Source organism: Odontomachus brunneus, unplaced genomic scaffold (assembly GCF_010583005.1).
Source record: "Odontomachus brunneus isolate Ranch 3 - 2012 unplaced genomic scaffold, Obru_v1 Obru_scaffold_036, whole genome shotgun sequence".
NCBI lineage: Eukaryota > Metazoa > Arthropoda > Insecta > Hymenoptera > Formicidae > Odontomachus > Odontomachus brunneus.
Window position 1 is genome coordinate 1975076 of NW_022639486.1, and position 21778 is coordinate 1996853.

General features: G+C 44.0%; 2 protein-coding genes across 2 annotated transcripts in view; one reads left to right on the plus strand and one right to left on the minus strand.

Moving 5' to 3' along the window:
- Positions 1 to 21778, plus strand: part of LOC116843791 (furin-like protease 1, isoforms 1/1-X/2) — a 253723-nt gene that overhangs the window by 174213 nt on the left and 57732 nt on the right. The gene's annotated exons all lie outside the window — the stretch shown is intronic.
- LOC116843792 (dynein intermediate chain 2, axonemal-like) lies at positions 4163 to 15257 on the minus strand. The gene is made up of 11 exons (XM_032814545.1): positions 15075 to 15257; positions 12730 to 12891; positions 12450 to 12550; positions 11274 to 11428; positions 9970 to 10147; positions 9078 to 9506; positions 7938 to 8220; positions 7314 to 7607; positions 6153 to 6559; positions 5447 to 5812; positions 4163 to 4707 (listed from the first exon to the last, which is right to left on the minus strand). Exons 1-11 carry the CDS (start codon positions 15255 to 15257, stop codon positions 4383 to 4385), a joined length of 2883 nt encoding a protein of 960 aa, XP_032670436.1. The 3' UTR covers positions 4163 to 4382.

The window sequence follows — 21778 nt, forward strand, 5'->3', positions numbered from 1 at the left end:
TATATATATATATATATATATATATATATATATATATATATATATATATATATCGGAAAACGTAAGGCCCAGCCCATAACGCGATCGTTTCAAATCCCAGAGCAGAGTTCGTAGCTCGCTGCGATATTAAAATAATCGATTGTTCCGTGCCGTCCCGGCGTGCATTGGCCGTGTACCAAAACGATACCCGCGAGTTACATCGGCCGATTTTCCATTTAATCCTAGAAGCTGATTTTCACGGGTGTACATTTGTTATGAGCATTAGGGGGATGCCCTCATTATTTCTCGCGGGCCGATAAATTCCACGAAAGCGGGTGTTTAATTTTACACGCGTCCGGGAGCAATAATTGGGGAGCGAGGAAGCATAGACGATCGCCCGCGAGATGCTTTATTGATTAGAAATAATGCCGTTATCGAGAAATCAATTCTGCTTCCGAGGGAGTTAGGGACTGTAAAGTTGTAATTTTAATTAGGCGCGCATACGCGGGATATCACACACCCCCGGGATATTGGCTATTTTTTCTTTTAAGTATTACGAAGCTCGCTCGCGAGTTTCGAGATTCGTTCGGCTGGAGATAGATTGAACTCAAGTAAAATCCAAACGTAGAAATTACCTCTAACTCGCCGGTGTAAAAGACTCGTCGGAAAAAAAGTCGCGCCGGGGATAGAACGGCGGGAATGATCAATCTCACGTAAGGAAACCGATCTTACGGTGTTTCTTTACGTGGAAATGTAAAGAAACGTACAAAGACTGATAGCGTCGTGGTTCTAACAAGCCCAGTGTTCTCGCCGGGAAGACTCGGCGGGAAGTTGCGGTGCTACTTGAAAAGCATGTCGGCCAAATAAGCCGACGATGCGGAGTCGAATCGGCCTAATTATTCCGTCGATTCCTATATAATTTATGACGTCGCGTACGTTGTAAATTATATATTGTCGAAGCAATTCGATTACCGCGATAATTAGAATGTAATAGCGCCGTAATGTGTCGGAAACATGCCTCACGATTAATTGATGCGTTATTAAATCACGACGCTGAGTAATTTACGATTGCATGTCGTCCGACAATCGTGCGCGCACTGGGTGCAAAGTAGTGCGCGCTAACAATTGCATTTGGCGTTACTCATTGTCAATGGTTTACAAATGTAGAGCTGCGGGCGATAAGTGAGACGATTTACTTTTTCGCGAGACACAATTTGCGCGCCTCGCTTATCTTTATGATTATTAATAAAAGAATTCGCTTCGCGCGCTGTCGCGTCAACGTATTCACTCTCCCGCTATAAGGAACCTCTGTCTCATTTGGAAATTTATCCTTTGATCTTAGTCATATTGATCCTAATCAACTATATAGTTTATGTGACATTAACGCGAGTATTAATTGTTAGTGAGGTCCAAATTGTTAATAATCCTTGTTATTAACAATTATTAATAAACTCCTGATTGCCGCGTTGCGTTACATGATTTATGAAGACTCGATAATATCACTATGTATAAAACAGATAACTGACTGGGATTAACGTGATCAGAGCCAAGGATCCAATAAATTTCTAATCGGAATTAAGCATTTCCAAACGCGGTCTCCTACTAAATCGCTTAAACCTTAAATTCGAGGAGCAACACTGAATTAGCTCCCAATTAATATTTAATTAGTAGTTCCACTAAGGTTTTTTCATTGTATTGGTGGTGTCGGGCTAACACAAAGGTCTATTAGGAGGCTGCTTTGAAACACCCCGGTAACGCGAACCCGGCATCACGTAAACGCGCCTGAAATTGATAATTGAACGTTTGTCTGCGATATAATCGCGTGCAACAATATCTCCGGCGCGAGACCGACCAGGTCCCGTCGGCAAGCGGCCCGTGAATTCGCCCCGCGACTTGGCAGCCCGCCTGGAATTTCGCGATTCGCGAGCTCCACGCATCCCCCTGTCGCTCTGTTACATCCGCGATGCACACGCCTCATCCTCCTCGTCCTCCTTCTCTCTTTAGGAATTCCTGCCTCCTCGTCGACGAGCGAAGGATGTCCGATTGGCGACACGTCGAGTGTTGCACGCGCGCCGCAGGGATTTCCCTTGGAAATTGCAACGTGAATAATTCGTCGCAATATGCAACGTTCGCCGCCGCTCCAGCGTCCTGAAATTTCTATCAGGCCGCGCCTTGATTCGCGCCGCTTAAAGCACTCCTGAAGATTCTGACCGTAAATTCGACCCTGCATAAATTATGACGGCACAAAGTGGCGAATGTTCCCCGTCGCGGGACAAGAAATCATTTCTGTTTTATTCGCATACGATTCGTACGTACTAAAACATTAGTTGCGCGATGCTTTTGCACGATTGTCGGAAAATACTCGCAAAATACGGATCGGATAATTACGTTTGTCGCAAACTCGAAACTAACGTGCGCTGTTTTCGCTCGGAAATCTCAAATTTCATTATAATTAATTTTCGATTATATTTTGCGTTCGGACGTATAATTTCGCTCTTTCGTTTGATATAATTAACGTTTTGCAGTTACACGATATCAGGTTTCGCGGCGTTGTTAAAATAATATCGCGATGATATCGCGTATAATTGTAATAGCATTGTAGACAGTATTCGAAAGTGACACTCGAGCTACAGCCGCGGTGAGCTCGTCGCGCGATCCGCCATCAGCAACGGAGAAATACGTGAAAACTTGCCAAGCAGAAACAATTATTTTTCTGCGAACGCCAGGGAATCCGCCCACTCGCTCGGTATTACTCCTGTCCGGGTGAACTGATAAAACTCCTTCCCAACTTTTTCGCGGGCGTCAGCCGTTTCTTCAGCGGCAATCTGTAAGCAGCGATCCAACAGCCCCATTTATACCTTTGTTAAGCTAGCATCCCTAACACCAAAAACCGAAATGGAAACTATAATTCGATGCGTGTTGACATAGTGCTGCATCTCCGATTTTATTGCTCGAACAGAACAGCGCACGCAGAAACTCGTACTTGAAAATCAGAATGCTAACTTGTGTCAACTTGATCTTTCTATTACTCGGAAAGCGACCTGCCCAAAACGTATATACACTTCGATATAGTGCTCTTTTGGTATACTCTTACTGAATTGAGCTTACTTTAGTTTAAGAGATACGAGTTAACAAAGAACAATTCGAGTCGAAATTTCGATAAATAAATTGTAATAATACAATCGATGAAAACTGTAAGCTCAATATCAATTGACTTTCGATTTTACATCTGGATAGGATTTCATGATTTTATGCAGATCATTTATTCAATATTCTATTTCATGAGACTATGAGGACGCCACGCAATCGAAACAAAGCGCGATTTCCCCGAGACGTACCGGCTGAGATTAACCAGAAAGCGCGCTGCATTCGCTTACGTATCCTTTCGCGAATCGCTCGTTTCGCTTTTCCTTGATGGAATCGAAATTGCGCGCGAAAGAAAACTTCCATTCCAACTTGCGTTAAAGCACGCCGAAAGTTTCGCGAGGAAACATTGTCGGCGCGAAGGAGGCGCGATTCGCGTGAGACGATAGCGCTCAACTTTTCGCCGCCGTGCCGAAGGTACGGTACTCTTTTGCACAACATTGCCGTGTTTATGTGTGCGCGTATTTACGTGTGTGTATGTATGCGGGCGCGCACAAGGACGAAGCCCTGACCGGTGGAAAGCCGGAAGTCGAGCTGGACGACGTACCCTTACAGGAAACGTCGTCTTGCTCCGTTGTCCGGTCTCCGACCGGAATCGGGCCTTGAATGTTAGCCCTTCCTGTGTGAATTTATCATCCCGGATCGTCCGAAGACTCGGGAGGATATCCCGTCGTTCCCTTCTCCACTCGCGATAATACGAATCGTCGTGTATAGCTTCGGGCGAATGGGATTAGATCAGTTTGCACGACCCGGTTTTTCGCGTGAATCGCGGAAAATCGGGGAATTGCTATCGACGATGTGATTTACTCGAGAAGATAGAGAGTACCGAAGTTCCAGCACGAACCGCGAACGGATACGACGGAAGATACGATATGCATGTACAAATATTTATTGCCGAGACTAGCATAACGGAAAGTTCCTCATTTATTCTCGCGTTCTTTTTTATTTTACGCTGTGGATCCATGTTGCCATTGTATATTTGATGTCAAATATAATAACGTTAAATACAACAAACAGATCATTCGTACACTTACGATTCTAAATTCTAAATCTACACGTCACTACCTAATCACCTGAATCAAATAGAAATTATAACAAAAATACGAAAGAACTATTTTCTCTATCGTTATCACCGCGCGAAATTGGCGCGGTAATTTTTTATGTAAAGAAAAGGGAAGAAAACGTAACTTTTCAAGGGTAGCGTGATGTAAGAAAGCACTGATGTAAGAAAAACATAGAAATACTTGAATATCGTGACATCAATCGATAGAGTGGAAGTCGGAAATTCGCGGATAAACTCTACCGCGAGCAGCCTCCAGCTCTTTTATGCGAGCCATCCCCGGATTCGTCTTTTCCTCGATCGATTCCGGCAAAGGGCCTCCGAGGAGACTCTGCAAATCCTTCAGGAGCGAGGGCGGTTTCCAAGGAGTGCAGGGATCCATCATGACGGCTCTCTTTCCTTTCCGCGCCGCCAAGATCCTCGCCGTCGTGCTCCTCGGCGTGACCTCCTTGGTAGGGTACCACCCCTTCTCCTTCTCTTGCAAGCCTCTCGGAGCCTCTCGAGATTTTTCCGCAGCTGTGGCGCTGTATGGAATATCGCGGCTAAATTATTATCGACGGCCGCGAAAATCGGCCGGAACGCAAGCGGAAAATTCGAAATCTCGAGTCTGCGCATTCTCGGAATGATGGGAGGAAATCGCGCGGCGCCATAAAAAAAACCCCTCAAAACCTGACGAGGCGTTTCGTCCACGAAATTCGAGGACAAGCAGAAAAAAAGCGCCCTTTCATTCTTTTACTACCAACAGAATATATATGTTCCGAGACATGTGTGTGTGTTTTGCCTATCATTAATAGTAACCTTATTCAATTGAATAAACAGCTTTTTTGGCAATTCGAACACATCAGTTATCATTTTGTTTATTACCGTTGGGACAAGTATACCCTTCCATAAGTCTCAGTGGAACATCAGTGTCCCGGACCTATCTCTTTAGCGCTAAACATAAAACTTTTTAAACATAAAATTTTCTTGTTAAAATTACATTATATTGATGTATTCAATGAAGCGAAGAGAAATTGTATCTTTAAAAAGCAAAATTGGTAGCGAGGGATTTAACCCGATTTAACATCATTACAGTGACGGTAAACTTCATATTCATACTGTCGCTGATTAATTGGGAATAAAGGGAAGGAAAATTATATTTACACAAATGCGCGTAAATAGAGATAAGAAGCTTTCATGGTGTAGCTAAGCGCAAATGGAAACTCGCGCAAATAAGATTTACCGATTCCGAGAAAGATTCGCTAACACTATACGAGAACAAACCTCGTCTTCAGAACTCTCTTGGCGAGCTTCCTCACTCTCGTTCTTGTTTCACTGCTTCGTTTGGCTTCCCGGATCTCCCTTTTAGCTTTTCTCGCGGCCCCTTGTAGTTCCTCGGGCAGCTCCGTCATCTCCCAGAGAGAACGAATTGTTCCCGCGGACGACGCTTTGCGTTTATAAGCTCGCACGAGCTTCGTCCAAGATTCCCGTTTCTTCTGTCTCGTTTCGCAAACCTTACGTTCGGCCGGCGTCCTCGCTCCGACCTCGTCCTCCGATCTCTTTTCCATGTCGATTCCGTCGCGAGTCCATTTCATGCGATCTCTGGCCGCACGATCTGCGAACCTAACCACGGCCGGCGATTCAATATGCCTTTCTCGCGGATTCTGGAAGTCGCGGGAAAGAGTCGGATCGAGCTTTAAGTTGAGGCGAACATTATCCGAATTCTGGCGACATCAGGAGATCTCGAAAGCCACTGAGGCTTTGGCGATCTTAACGGGTCTCTCAAGCGTTCACACATCAATTTTGAAGATGTCAAGGAAGATTTTCAAGGAATTACATTAACCTCGATATTTTACGCAAGAGTCTATCGGCGGAGTATATAATTTCCTTCAAATTTCTCCTTTGGTACTTAATGTTTCCACGGACACGCGCACGATACTCTTCTAAGGAGATTCATTCATTGTACAACACTGAACCCCATGCGCCGTACCTAGTGTTTAATTTTCCGCGGCAGCAAATGTCAGGTTTGCAGACACCAACTTTGCACGGCCTCGGCAACCTGAAAGCGACGGGCATTAGTCGCTTCCTGCGTTTCCTCTTGCTAATTTCCTCCGTCGGAGATTCCACGATCACTTCCGTCTGCGGAGGCAAGGGTTCCTCCACCATCGGCTTCTCCTGTTCAACATGCAGGTCTACTTCCGTCGTAGGAATCACGATCTTGGTCTTCTTCGCGACGGCGATTTTCTTCGCGGGTATCTCCGCCGCGACATCTTCCGCCTCGTCCATCGTCTCGATGGAATCCTTGTCGATCTTCCTCCTACTGACAGCTTTTCTTATAGTTGAGATGATCTTTGAAGCTGTTGAAAGACGCTCGTCCTCTTCGTATTTCTGTTTTTCCTATTAACCGTGCGAAACGCGATATTTCTATTCAAGTGGTAATTAAAAAATAAAATCGTGATAATTAAAAAATAAGAGATCCCATTTCGTTATAAATTTATTGAATTGTTGTTTGCGAGAAAGAATTTTACCAAAAATAATTAGTTTTTAACGATATTGCGCGACTATACGCAATAAATCACGGAGAAAGGTAAAAGCCGACGGTCGAATGAAAGAATAATGAAAAGTTCCGAAAGTTCGCTAATGTGTAGCGGCTAGCCGACCATGAGTGATATATTAGAAATTTTATGAAACTAAAATACGCAATAAAAGAAGTTAATATATATATATATATATATATATATATATATATATATATATATATATATAAAATAGAATGTCTGTCTGTCTATGTTCTTTACAGACTCTTAACTCTTTGACCGGTTTGGATCAAATTTTGCATTGTTACTTTCTAGGATTTTGCGGAAAATATAGACTACCATGAAATCTATGGACGCTTCGCTCTTTCCCCGATACCATTCCCCATAACAACTTGAACAACACATTTAAACTAATAAGGTATAAAATCACATTCGAAAGAGATACGAATTTTTGCACGATATATTTGTATCGATCAACCTTAAGTATCGCTGTATAAATTTCATTTATCAATTCTTAATTTCTGATTATTATTAGTGGCAAATGCAATTTTTTTCATGGAGATTTTTTACGCAGAAAACATTGCCACAATTCTCGAAAAATTGCTCGATATTACCTTCTCCACAATTTCGAAAAATCTCTCCTCGACTATCCGAAGATCGTCAAACTCGTCTTTAGGCCTCTTTTTCTTTATGATTCTGTTTTTCTTACGGTAATTCTTCAACTTGTCCTCTTGCGTCTTTTGTTTATCGCGATTCTGACTTTTTGTCATCAATTTGTTCTTCCTTTTTCCTCTCGGAACTTCCAACACGCTTTTTGATTCATCCTCCGTGACGTACGTTCTCGTCAATTTTATTTCCTTCAGTCGCGTGTCTATCGCCTTTACGAAACGGGAACACCCCTCCAGGTACTGGATGTCAGGATCGGAAAAGCGCGACAGAACAGTGTACTTATTCTACGTCTCTCTTCAAATAAAACTGAATTTTGCAATACTTAACTACTATATAATAATTATACTTTGCGAAATTTAGTCATAAACGAGACGAAACTTTAAGAGGTGACTACAAAACAAAATTAATTCCACCATATTTTCACAAAGTTAAGAATATTATCGTCGTGGTACGTTGTTTTCTTTGATATAATATCAAGTTGTCACGTTGTCGCGTGCTTCTTGTAAATTTTCGTAAATTAATTTTGCGCCGTAAATTCACCGCGAGAGGGAAGAAGTGACCGCTCTCACCAACGAGAAGTCGTTCTTGTCATTTTTATCGAACGAGTATAGCGCTTCCGTCGACTCGACCAGGAAAACGTTGCCGGCGGAATTGCCGACGGCCAAGAGATCGCCTCTCTCGTGTGCCGCGATCGCAGTTAATTTTTCCTTACATATTTGTACCGAAAGGATGGGCTCGCTAAGGCCCACCAGAAGGTCCCACACGGTCAATATCCCAGTGCGTGTCGTCACGTAAAAGATCGAGTGTCTCGCTTTGTTCCAGCAACCGCTGACCGGGTCTTCTTTTATAAATCTACGGATCGATAGATGCCGCTCGTGTTATCTCAATCTCGAGTTTATTCCTATTGACTGAACATACCCGGCCTATTAATTATCGCCATATTATTGTACTGATTAACGCAATTGTAATATATTTGTTGATTTTACTTATCCATGCTGTTAACCGTGCCGCACGAAAATCAATATTGCCTTTCGGGAATATGGAAAATTAATTGATGTATGTTTATGGCTATTTCAATGCCGAACGTTAATTGATAATCCATCTTCTAAATTTACCGATTATCAGCGTCCATTTGTATCACGGCGCACGAGTTGTATTTCGAAGCCGGTTTAAACGAGTCACGAAGGTAAATAATGAAATGTCATTAACGTACTTGATTTTAGCTGAATGCGGTCATTTTCGTGACACCATGCCATCTAAATAGTTGCGTGGTATTGATTTATTCAATGGAAATATTCATTTGCGTGTATTGTATATTTGCGTGTTTATAAAATTGTCTAGGATTTTGTAGTTATTGTGATATCGTTTTATCTCTCATTCTCTCTCCTCGTGCAATCAAGAAAAATCAAACATCGAAACATCGAACATATTCAAAACGATATCATAATAATTTTCGTAAATTGCCTTCTTCTAAATATTCTTAGAAAGCAAGGCTTTGTAGCAATAAAAGCATTCATCTATCTACATGGAGAGAAAATATTATATATTTTTCTATTTTTTTATATTTTTATATTTTTATATTTTTCTATTTTTTTCTATAGTTTTTAAAATTATATTCTATAATTTTTATTAAAATTCTCTCCATGTATATTTTTCTCTTTCTCTCTCTCCCTCTCTCTGATTTATTTCCAAACGAAAGAGCAAAGTACCTGGTCGACACGAGACTGCTGTCTTTAGCGTCCTCCGCCCAGACACGGACGATACAGTCGCCGACGGTCAGAAAGATTTTCGGGTTGAAGCTGTTGCGATCGACGGCAAGGACCGGGCCGTGATGCGCATCGAAAGTCCAGGCCAATTTTTCAGCCGGTGTCCGTGCCTTTCTCGAGCCGCTGATCACGACGCCGTTTTGCAGGCCGAACATGAACTTCGTGCTCACGCTGGGCTCAAAGTTGGCCGACGAGACGCCGATCGCGCGGTCTATTTGCGGCTCGTTCGGCGTCTGAAGATCGAACACGAGGATTTCGGTCGGTTTCCGCAATTTCCTGGTGTCCCACCACATGGCTCGACCGTCCGTAGAGCCGGAGAAGAACTCCGTGTTGCTCTTCGTGGTGATCCACTTGACCGTCGTCGTGGCGTCTCTTTGAAAATACGGGTCTGTAGTCGTAAGCTATGTTTTCGCGTTTCGCGAGCGGCGCGCGTTTGATAAATTGCGCGACTGTTGGAATGAATCGAGTCAATTGGCTTTTTCCTCTACGGCTGTCTATGCATATTCGAAGGACAAAGCGAGCATTCTCTTCATGGGCGCATTATCGTCGTGCTTTTCGCAGATAAAGCGAAATAGGACAACCGATTAGCTCGCCGGCGAGCGACGTCGACGTTGGGAGGAAAAAGGTCGCGCGCGAATCAACGGAGCTCGCGCGAAATGAGGCTCAATCGAGAACGGGAACGCGACGGCGCGTTATTCATTCATCGCCTTGCCGCTTCGCGAAGTCGAAGCGTTTTCGGCTGACCGGGAACAAGGGGGTATAAGGCCGCTACTGAATTATGAAATCCAAAGTTCCGCCGTCCCGTTCGCAGAAGGCATGTTCGTGTCGAGATTACCTATGACTGAATTGACGATGAGACGTCTGGACCGGAGTGCTGCCAGTCCTGACGTCCCAGCTGCAAACTTGGCCCGACATCAGGCCGCTGGCGAGTACAGACGGATCACGAGGATTAAATTCGCTGACCAACGTGGCGGACGTGGCCTTCAGTGTCATCCAGGGCTCGTTAGGATTGTCTGTCGCGTTTTTTTTTGTTTTTCCCCCGTTTTTTCCCATGATGATAAAGCGTGAAAACGAATTGGAGCGACTATATTATTTTAAAAATTACACTCGGGGGAAGGGAGGCGGAATGCTATTTGGAGAGACGCGCTATCAAACGTGCATGCGTTTATACGTATATATGAAAATGCGACACGTTTTATTTTTAATATGCTGAAAACAAAATATTTATCTTCGCGATTCAGTTTGTTCGCGTGCGCTCGTAGTTTGGCTAGTGTTTCGTTCGTAATGAGACTAAGTTGACCGTAAATCAGCGGCGCGAGAACTGGAGTCGAAAAACTTTGCTTTTACATTCACCCATGCAGATTCCATATTAGCATGTGCTAAAATTGGAGCTTTCTTTTGCGTGAGTTTTCCAGTAATAATTTTGGTGGCATCGAGACGAGAAATATCCGGCTACTAAATACGGGATAAATTTGACGGTATATTTCTATCACGAGAAATTTGATAATATTATACAGAGGATATCTGACAATTTTTTATTAGCACATCCGTTGTGTGTAGGTAGAATTATAGATTCATCGAATTGAATAAAAAAGTCCTCTACCATCTCACAAATAAAAAAACCACGCAGTTATTAACTACGTTTTTAGTTATTAATTTAAAAAGATTTGTACATTTTATTACATGCAATCATCAACTAGAAATTTTAAACGTAGTTATTTGCGGAGTGACAGAAAAATTTTGTGTTTAAATTGACGAGTTCTATCAACACAAGTGCGTATGCCAACAATTGTCAGATACTGTATGCACCATTCTTTATAGCAATTGTTTTGAGAGATACAAGTGTCGTATATTTGCGTGTTATAAAATTGGCAACATCTGCGGCGATTTTCGGAATTAATTTTGTCGCGAGCAAACGGAGGTAATCGGCGAACTAATGGCACCGTACGTTGGAGAAACCGATTTTCCCGAGACCAGGCGGTTACTCAGTGAAAAGATTTGCGCGCAATACAAAGAATCGTCGTCGCTAAAAACGGTAATGCGAACCCGCGGCGGAAGCTTATTGCGGACATCGCGCAACCGCAAACGATCAAGTGCAACATCTAAATGTAGTCAGGAGCGCGCTTTTTCTACACTCACCAATCTGCCAGATGTACACAATGTTGCTGTAATCTGGCTGGGTTCCAAGCTCCGAGTAGTATGAGACCACCATTTTACTACCGGAGTCTGGCGACCAAGAAATGTCATTCACCGATTCCGCCGGTGTTTGTAGATTCTCGTAGACGTTCAGCGTGCTGAAACCAAAATTCCTAGCTGCGTTCGGCCATTACAACGAGATAGAAGGGGTCAGAAAGCACGTCCGTATTCTTTTTTTTTACCGCATTAACGTAACAATGTAACATTACAGAAACAACGAGGGACGCGTTCGATATGGAAATATGAAATTTTAGTATTATGCCAGAATAACATGAACTTTGCGCATTTTCCATGGGTTGCATTGATAATCTGCCTGAAAAATCATGTTAATGTTGAAAATAATATTCTTTAAATTCATGATCGCATTACAACCCAGTTCACATTGCAGTAACGCTCTGTATTATTTTCATCTGCCCTTTTCACCACAGGATACGCTCCAGAACTCAACTTTTAATTTTCACATTAAATGTGATCATATTTACCGTTTCGCTTCGAAACAGACGGAACAAGGATTTGCTTTTTATATCGTCGGAGAGAAGAATAGCCGCCGTCGTTGCTGCTTCTCAGCGCGGTTTCGCGCTAGCTGCTAAATAGTTCGCCCGCGGCTCCCGCGGAAAATCGTTAGCTCAAAACGGAGGAAAGCAAATTTAGCGGCAGGATGCATAATTCACGTCCGCTACGATCCCGAAATCCCGACATATGTTCGGATATACCTTCGGGCTCGGAGAGCCGGGTTTAAATTTTAAATCTTTTGATGGCCAGTCCGTTGGTAGTCGTTCTTGTCCTCCGCGAATATATACATTTTAAAATTGTCCATCTGGAATCACGCGTCCGCTCGCATTCGCGCTATCTATGTCGTATGATAATAGAGACGATTCCTTTCCCTTCAACCGTGTGGCCGATTGAATTTTCCGCGTTCATTGCTCGACTGCGACATCTCGGCGAGTCGCCCGGAGATATAAATATCGCGCGGACTTCCGCCCGTTACCCTATTCTCCTCCGCGCTATTATTTTTAATCCATCGCCGAGACGTTTACAAAACCCACGTGTACGAAATCCATTTATAACGGACAAATCGTGTAATATAGCGCGCGGATGAGAGCGAGGTTCAGTTCTTACCGTAGATCCCGAGGCTTCACCAGTTCCGTAGGCACCATATCGTCGAAATACTGTTCGTATATGTTGAGCGCGCCGTTCTGAAGGACGCCATGTTCCATTTGCTGCGGAACGTAGGAGAAAAAGCGATGTAATCTTGCGCCTTTTCGTAAGTGCACGCGTTGTATCGGGGATAGATATAATAGGTCGGATTATTCTTGCGGAATTCGAGCCGTCTCGCCGATGTATTACCGTACAGTACTATATTGGCAGAATTCGCGACGATATACTGTGGCAGTTATACTTGGAATAAGTTACGTAATTTCGGCGCCCACTCGTCGTCCTTCTCGACCCGCCTGCGAAATCTCGCTGTGGTTTCCTCGTCTTTCGGGTTGATCTCCCTTGGCCAACCACCCTCGAAGTGAAACATTCCGCTGCTCTTCGTCTGGCCGTTGGCAGTCTGGGCCTAGAATTTCAGAAGGAACGATTGCTGGGACGTAAACGTGGAATTCCAAGGACGATCGTTAAATCGTTCGCGTCCGGACAGCTCCATTTCCGCGGTTCATTCGATTGATATACACGATAAAATAACGTAATATCAACGATCGGGTGAAGTTGAATTTGTCGAGCGCGACCGTTTGTCGATGACAATGTTTTTTGTTGAACTTGAGCGAATATATTTTTTGGAGATGCAACGGTGGAAAACAGAAATTGATAAAATAAAACTGAAATCAATCAATTTTTATATCGTAGTTGAGAGAAAAAAAGAGAGGTGAGTGTTTGCTGAAAGAAAAAAAGTGTAGTTTACCCGGACATACGGGAAATATAAAACGCAAAAAGGAAACGTGTAATTTCCGCGGTAAGACAAACCAAACCCAGGGAATTTCCTTCTTGGGCGGAATACTTACTTAGGGCAGAATTCAGATTTGCAGAAATATTCTTCTCTATTTACGCCTATTTCCATTATTACCCAATTATTACGCGAGTCAAATTTTACTACGTCTCACGGATGAAATTACGAACTATGAAATATAAGAATATGTAATATTGTTGTTTTTCGATTGATGTTGAATCTTCGCCCTTTCGTTTTATCATAAAATAATATAGTTGCTTTCTAATAACGTACTCACGATATATCTCGACGTACATCGCTATTTCATTCCTGATATTTATTTCCGCGTTAGGCTCACTTTCGATAGATAAAAGATGCGTAGAACGCGGAACGATGTCGATCGATGTCGAAATTATAGAATATAATTTAAAAAACTATAGAAAAAAGTATATAATGTCCTCTCTCCATGTAGATAGATAAATGCATTTATTGTCACTATAGAGTCTTGCTTTTTAAGAATGTTTAGAAGAAGGCAATTTACGAAAATTATTGTAATATCGTTTTGAATATGTCCGATGTTTGATATTTGATTTTTCTTGTAGAGAGAAAGAGAGAAAGCTCACTTTCGATAGATAAAAGATGCGTAGAACGCGGGACGATGTCGATCGATGTCGAAATTATAGAATATAATTTAAAAAACTATAGAAAAAAGTATATGATGTTCTCTCTCCATGTAGATAGATAAATGCATTTATTGTCACTACAGAGCCTTACTTTCTAAGAATGTTTAGAAGAAGGCAATTTACGAAAATTATTGTGATATCGTTTTGAATATGTCCGATATTTGATATTTGATTTTTCTTGTAGAGAGAAAGAGAGAAAGGGGTGAAAGAGTGGAAGTCGGCTGGTTGCACGAAATCCATGTAATGCATCGCTTTTCGGCGTTGCAGCTTCGTAGAAAGTTGCGATCTTGCAGGTAGCGAGCTTCGCGAGGCGAATGTTGCGCCGCCAGGCGCGTCAGCATGACGCCAATTTTACCGCGAGTTGAGTCTAGTTCCGTTAAAGTAAAACGCAGTCGATTTCTGAATATATTAGCGGAGTTTTCGAACTAGCTGCGGCGAGATGTAGTTTCTTCCCCCTTTACAACGAACTCGACGCTGTAACGTTAGAGCTCTGTTGTTGCCGTCGCAACTTCAAATACGTAATCTTGCAAATCGAATGAAAAATCCCGTGGCCCTTCTGAAGGATAAGCCCTCTCTTCGCGCGCGCAATTCAGTGCGCTGATTCTGTCCTATTTTCTCTCCGCGAATTTCTATCCAATTCAACGATTTATTTAATGAATATAAAAAGATTCATTTATAAGTTATCTTTTTTAAAGAGAGAGAAAGAGATAGAGAGACATTCAAGTTTTAATGGTCGACAAAAATATTAATATACATTCGAGATTGCAAATAAATTGTTAGAGATATTAAATAATTATACGTACACACGGAAAGAATATTCTAATTTTTTTTATATAAGTTCTTTTCAATTTTATACACTGAGAGAAATTACTTGGTGATTAAAATTATACTCGTTTTATGAGAGGTAGTGTAGTGAATTTATATGCGATCTCTGGTTTCGCACATCCGATATTCTAGTTACGGTGCCTCGACGCGTCTAGTAATCAATATCGAGACATTTGGCATCTAGATAGTTTGGTAATTTTCTTTAGACGTGTGATGCAAATGACACGATAGTCAATTGTCTCGCTGAGACGCTTTCGTTTCTATATTCTATATTCTGTATTACGAGGGTTGCTCTCTCGCACTTCTAACCTCGTGCAACGCGAACTGTTTGGTGTGCAGCACACCGACGTTGCAGTGAGTCCGCGTAATGTAATCTGCCATAGCGACGGGATTCGGCCTGATCTCCTCGTCCATGTGCGGTCCCCACGTGTCGAAGATGCACTGCTTGCCAAACTCGGCGCGCGTTTTCAGGAAAATCTGCTTGATCTCCATTATATCGCGCTCACGCCGCACTCAACATTCAAGTCGAACCGCACGGTAGCAATCCGCGCGCGCGTAGCTCGCCTACGGAGGATAAATCAGCGTTCAGGACGCGATGAATTTACGGAGTTCTCGAAAGCGCCACACGTGTTACCACATGTAGGAGTTTGCGCACGATCGCCTTTTCTTTCGGTCGCGACGCAATCGATATATTTATCGTTTTCTTCCTCAACGTGCGACTTTATATGCCGTGCCGCGAGGGAGAATTTTTTCGCGGAAACGACGAGATTATACGGTTTTCACCTGTGTTGAATTTATACGCTGACAAAGAATATCGTTCGCGTCTCCGAACAAAACGTGAATGATTTAAAGGTGGGGAACATATAGGAATTTCTACAACGCCATCTATTTTGCTACCTTTGGCTGTGGAACTTGTCGATTTGTGCGAATCGCTCGTCCCGATCGAGCTGATTGGACGAACGAGTCGTAAGTCGACGCAGGCCGCAATAGAGAGATTCCTGCTTTCTTTATTAATAATTGCTTCGCCGGGAACCGCTGATGTGATCGTTTTGTTTTAACGAGTCGTTTCGTACTTTGGCTCGATCGTTGTGGTCGGCACCATGCTGGTCACGTTTTTCGCGCGAAACACCAACCGTGTGTGATCGGAAAATTCAATACTTGAGTTGTATGAAGAAACGATCCCGTCCTGAGAATGACTCTTGCCACACCTGTTCGAGTGAATTTTATTTTTAACTCTAACGACCTTTTAATCCAGTCAGAGTTCTTTTACGCGAAATTTGTCAATACCATACACACGCTCTGTGTGTGCATACAAACTCTCCGCATTATTTGGTTCTTGTGTCTTTCCCGGGAAATTTCAGGAAATTGACCCGTCTCTTTTACATGCCGCGTTCGCAAAACATGAAAGCGGGAAAAAGCTGTCGATTCGCGAAATTAAATGTTGATCGGCCGGCTAAAAACATATTTCGAACTCAGGATGGAAAGCCATTAAAAATCTTCGGTCGCTCCCGGCACGACGTGCAAAAAGTGCGTAATACTTCTTCCACTGATTGACGAGAATATTGCGATAAATTATAACCGGATAACGAATGTCCTGTGCGATTTCATCACGTTGACTCTGTGAAATTTCTACCGCGAGACATTGCGAACAATATAAAATTGACAGAATATCAAATTTTGCTAGAAATTACAAATCACAGGGAAAATGATACAATGACCGAAAGCAGCGCATGATTCTGTTTCTCTCTCTCTTCCCCTCTCTGTCTCTCTCACTCCCTCCCTCGTTGTCCGCAAAAGCGGCGAATGAAACCTCCGAGAGCGATCGATTCCAATGTTGACTGCGTGGCATCTCATTAGAAGTCATAGTCGGACTATCGCGGTGAGGTCGCTTAGCATTTGAAAGGGCCTGTTGTTTTCCACGACTTGGCGTCCTGCTCCGACCGACTTTTTCTCCCCCTCGCACATTGTAATCTCCGATCTCTCGACCCCGAGAGCCCGATGAACCACGGCGCCCTCATCAGCTAATGACAGCGGCATCGGTTTGTTAGCTATTGCCGACCACGTTCGACCAACAATCGTCAGCGCAGGAACGCGAAGGTGCATTCGTAGTGTTTCCGGTCTCATGCAGCGCGCTGCTGACACCGATGCGCGCTCTATGCGAACCGACACACGCGCGCCGACGGCAGATTGCTTAAAAAAAAAAAAAAGATATACCTTCCGGTATTCCGGTAAATGACGTAGCGGCAGCGGGATTGCCCGCACGGCATACAAAATGTAACGCGAGGACGCGTTGAAAAATTTTACACAGCTATATCTACTCTTTCGTTGTATTTTATTAAAGATCTCTCGACAAAATGTTAACAAGGTAAATCTTTGTATATAAGAGAAAACTGTATTACAAGTCTCGCGAAGTTAGGCGCGAAATTATCGAGCGGTCGTGCGTCCGGCGCAAAATCTCTCTCGCGTTTCTCTCCGGCCATTGCTGCATTTCACGATAATTTCACCAATCGAGCATATTTTCAACGGGAATTATCTCGATACCGGCGCGACGCTGCGAGAGTTTCAGTTTCAACGCGAACAACCCGATGTAGTCTCGCTACGTTTCTCGAGGGTCTATCGATTTGCTAATCCGCGCTACACCTGTAGTTTTCCAGCCGGATTTGCCGAGCAAATAAAGAACCACCCCGGACGAGACCCGACTAACCGATTGCGAAACTTCCGGGCCAGTCGCGGAAATCTTCGCTGTCGCTGCTGCTTTTAATCTCTCAAAGCCGGTACGTGCATAATGAGACATAAACTTGGTTTATCGCCAGCGGCCATCTTACCGTCGGCCAGAGGCAAGAATTTAGATCGCCGACTGAAAGTTGCGTTGCACGGAGAGTCGGAAAGCTTCCCCTCCTCTCTCTCTCTCTCTCTCTCTCTCTCTCTCTCTCTCTCTCATCGGACATCATTTCAACGTCTGAAATCTTTTTCCTTTTCGAGGGACCAGGAATTTCAGCAAGTTACTTATCGGCTTCTTCGTGCGGCATATTTGTAAAGTGCCATCGTGATCAGCGTTTTCCCGCCGGGAATGCCACTTTGGGAGAGTTGGCGGGCTGAGCTACTCCGCGTGAACCCTTTCAACCGAGCCACGCGGATTTTCCGTACGGAGGCAAGTTTTCCCCCTAATACATGAGCGGAGAAAGTATAGGGAGCGCGGCTCATGACTCTTCCATGAGCGCGGCACGCCATCCATTTGCTCCGACTCCGCTCAACTTTCCATCCTTAACTCTTCACTCCGAACTTTCCTCCCTTGTCTCGCGCCGGAGACGGCGGCACCGAATCCCGCGATTCGCCAATTTCGCGCGGAATGCATATTCGAGATTTCCTCCATCGGCGCACACTAACGTTCCTCGCGCCTCTCTTCCCGAATGCCCCAGCATTGATTAATTGATCCCTCAGCCGAAGCGCGTTCCTTCCACGGACGTTTCTTGGAACGCTCGTCGGCGAAGTACTTCCGCGTCGCGTCTGTATCCACGCTTCTCTTAGCTGCTTCAACGTTTCCTTGTTCGCTCTTAATGTTACATAATAAAATGTTAATTTGTTGCATTCCATGTGCATTTTGATCACGATGGAAACTCTGTCTCTCTCTCTCTCTCTCTTTATTCATTTGATTTTTGATACCCTTAAATGATTAATCGAAGGAAAGATATCTCGGTGTACGAATAGATTCAAGTGTCAAGTGTTCTGTACACAAAGAATTAGTTTATGTGCGTCTCTCGGCTGTGCGCGCGATCGATAGAGGCTTATTAATTCGAGAAACTCGCCAAAGAATCGTGGAGCAGCTTGATCTTTTTTTTCTTTCTTCTACTTCTCCTTCTCCCGGCTGTTCGTTTAAAGTCTTTTACTCGCGTATCTCGAAGTGAAAATGCGATCCTTGTAGAAACGCGTCCCCGCGACCCGGTGGCGATTTCCATAATTTAATTTATATTGGCTTAATCCGCCGGCGTTTCAGATGCGCCGCAAACTTTGCGGGGTGCCTCTCGCGGATTAAGCGGAGCGCGCGTCCATCTGAATTTTTAAACTCCGTCTCTCTGGGTTGCCGAGCAGAACTTTTTTCGCGCCGCTCTTATTTCCAATTCCGCGGGATTCATCTCGAAGTCCAAAGCGCGCGAAGATATGCACCGCTCGAGGCCACGATCCCTATCCCGCACAGCTGCGCTTTCGTCTCGGCGCTGATCGATTAATCGAGCGAGAACTTTAATGGCGGAGTGCCCCCTTTGATACTCGCGGTAATTTCGGCAATTTACCGTCTTAAGTTACCGGTCCTCCTTTTGCTGCCGGGCTCGCTCCCGTCTCGGTCTATGCCCGAAGAGAATTTCAACGCGGAGCCGGCGATAACATTCCCCGTTTCCATCCTCAGGATGGAGCCATTAGCGCGACGTTCTCGAGACGCGCGCTATCGACGTTCTCTCCCCCACGTCTCGCCTGCGCCCCGTTTTTAAAACTTGCACAGCGAGCGTGCTTACAGCGGCTTTCGATTTCCTTAACGTTCGCACATATATTCGAGCAACTCTCCTCACTTGACAATACCCAGTCTATTTGATCCGCTGCTCTCCGAACGCGAAGCACTGCATCGAAAGTCTCGCGAATCCATTCAAATGTGGAGTGCCCGCTGCCAACTTCTTTTTCAGTAACTTCCCGGAGATCATTCCCCGTTTTTCCACGACGCCCGTCGACAGAACGCTCGTGATTTCTCTTACTCAAAATCTCGAAACATCTCAGAGAAGCACTCGGCTTATCGCTTCGAGTAGATATTGAATATAGTTTTTCGGATTTTACGTGACATTCGACGTCACGACTTGGCGATTATTTGGCCATAATGTGCCGGATTGATTCTCGCGTTGAAACGTAATCACGGTTAAAATTGTCAAGTTTGTCAAATGGCTCGATTAATTGGACCTTTTATGTCAAGTGAAGGATCGACATTTACGCTTCGCTGTCGCAAATTTTTTATTTCATCCACGGATGAATTTCAACTGGCGAGAGACATCGCGAATATCGAATTATTAATTGTACGCCTCTACTTGCGCCGCGTCGACGTGGCCGTCGGCGTATTCTCTGTCGCATTGCCGGAATGCACGAACGTATATGTGGAAGGCACGTCACTCTCTTGGGCGCACTTCTCGAGATGAAGTTGTTCCGCCGCCCTTCTCCTTCGCACCGGTGAAGTCGCGCTGTCGCCTTCGCTCCGCGGCTCCTTCCTCGGGTTCGTTTCTACGAACCTCCGAAAATCCGACTTTCTCTCTGACGACTCATCGTTGTCGTCGCCACCGCCGCTCCCAGCTTCTTCTTCTCCTTCCGGATATACGATCTCGCTTGTTCGCGGGCTCAGCCAGAAGTCACGTTTCCCCGACATGACTCTCCTCTGCCAAACGCGCACTTCTCTCTTGGCTTCCTCGGCCTCGTCCGCGAGGACGTACGCCAGCGACTCACCCTGCAGCGGGATTCGTCTTCTCCAAGTCACCGAACGACCCGGCAGCTTCTCCGCGAGATCGATTGACTTGCCCAGCCGTGGACTCGGGCTAACGTCTCGTGAACAGTCCCCCTTTTTCGCGACGAGTTGCGCCCGTAATTCAGATTTTCGTTGTTCTAAAATATAGAATGTTTCCACGTTTGAAGGAAATTACAAACAAGCTATGCTCAGATAATTTATTTTGCCAAAAAAATAATTGCATGCTTTAATTTTACTCGAATTTAAAAGTAGTTAGAGGACGGGAATAATTAAAAGTGTAGTTTGTCATAATTAAATACCGAGTTATGCGCACACATACACGCCGATTTTCATATTAAATATTAAATTTACGTGCATTATGTACATGCGAATTAATTGCATGTTTATATATACCGAGATCTAATAGAAACCTCGTTTCAAATAAATTATCATAGCTTCATAAAATTTATTCCGCGAATTAATTCAATCACCTCATTAAAAGGCCCAAATCGTGCGGAAAGTTAATTAATATTCGCGCACGTTAATTTCGTGTTCAATTTTCGGAATTTGCACGGTCTGCTTACGTCGTAACACAAATTAATATAGCGATATGTGTCGATATTACGAAGGTGATCGCGAATAAATAAGTTTGGATAGAAGTGACACGCCACTGGCGCCCGATTTCGCGTTAAGCGCGATCTATTGAGCCATTTTAATTTATGAAACAAGAACCGCCGCGACGAGACGCGTTTTATTTTACCCCGGTCTGATGAAGCGCCGTAGGAGCCACGAGGCTTATTCCCCGCGAGGCCAATTACGCCGGACACTTCAATGCACCCTCGATGCATCTAAAACGCCCCGTTGGGACAGCGACGAATGATCCTCGCGCTTTAATGCCCCAATCTAACGCTACGGTGATTCGACCCTGTCCAATTTTGTTCTATCGTCCTTATCTCATTTATACAACATCCAATCTCGGCCTAACCCTTTCGACCCTCTCGATAGAAATCCTCGCAGGAACCCTTTTGTCGCGACTTACAGTTGAAACTTATCTCGGGAGATCTATTGTACCCAGGAAGAATCACATTCCCTTCACCGCGTTATTAATGTTTCTTCGCGTTTACGTTGCGTCAAAGGAAAACTCTATTTTGCAGGGAGAAACAAATCCGCCTACGTGCAGATTTATAAGCATTAATCTTGAAATTAAATGAATGAATGTAATGAAAATTTGCTTTTGATGCATATACACACGCATATGCATGCGTACGCTTCACTGTTCCAACAAAGTGGAGAGATTCAGAATTGAAAATATCAAATTGAAAATTCATTAAATAAATTAAATAAGTGAGAGTTACATTGTCGAGTCATTTTGCATAAAATGCATCGACCAAATATATTCGTTTAACGATACATTTTATCGTCGACGGGTGCGTTGGTGCAAAAGCTTGATATAAAATGAATGAAGAGAAACATATTTATCGCGCAGAGAGAGAGAGAGAGAGAGAGAGAGAGAGAGAGAGAGAGAGAGAGAGAGAGAGAG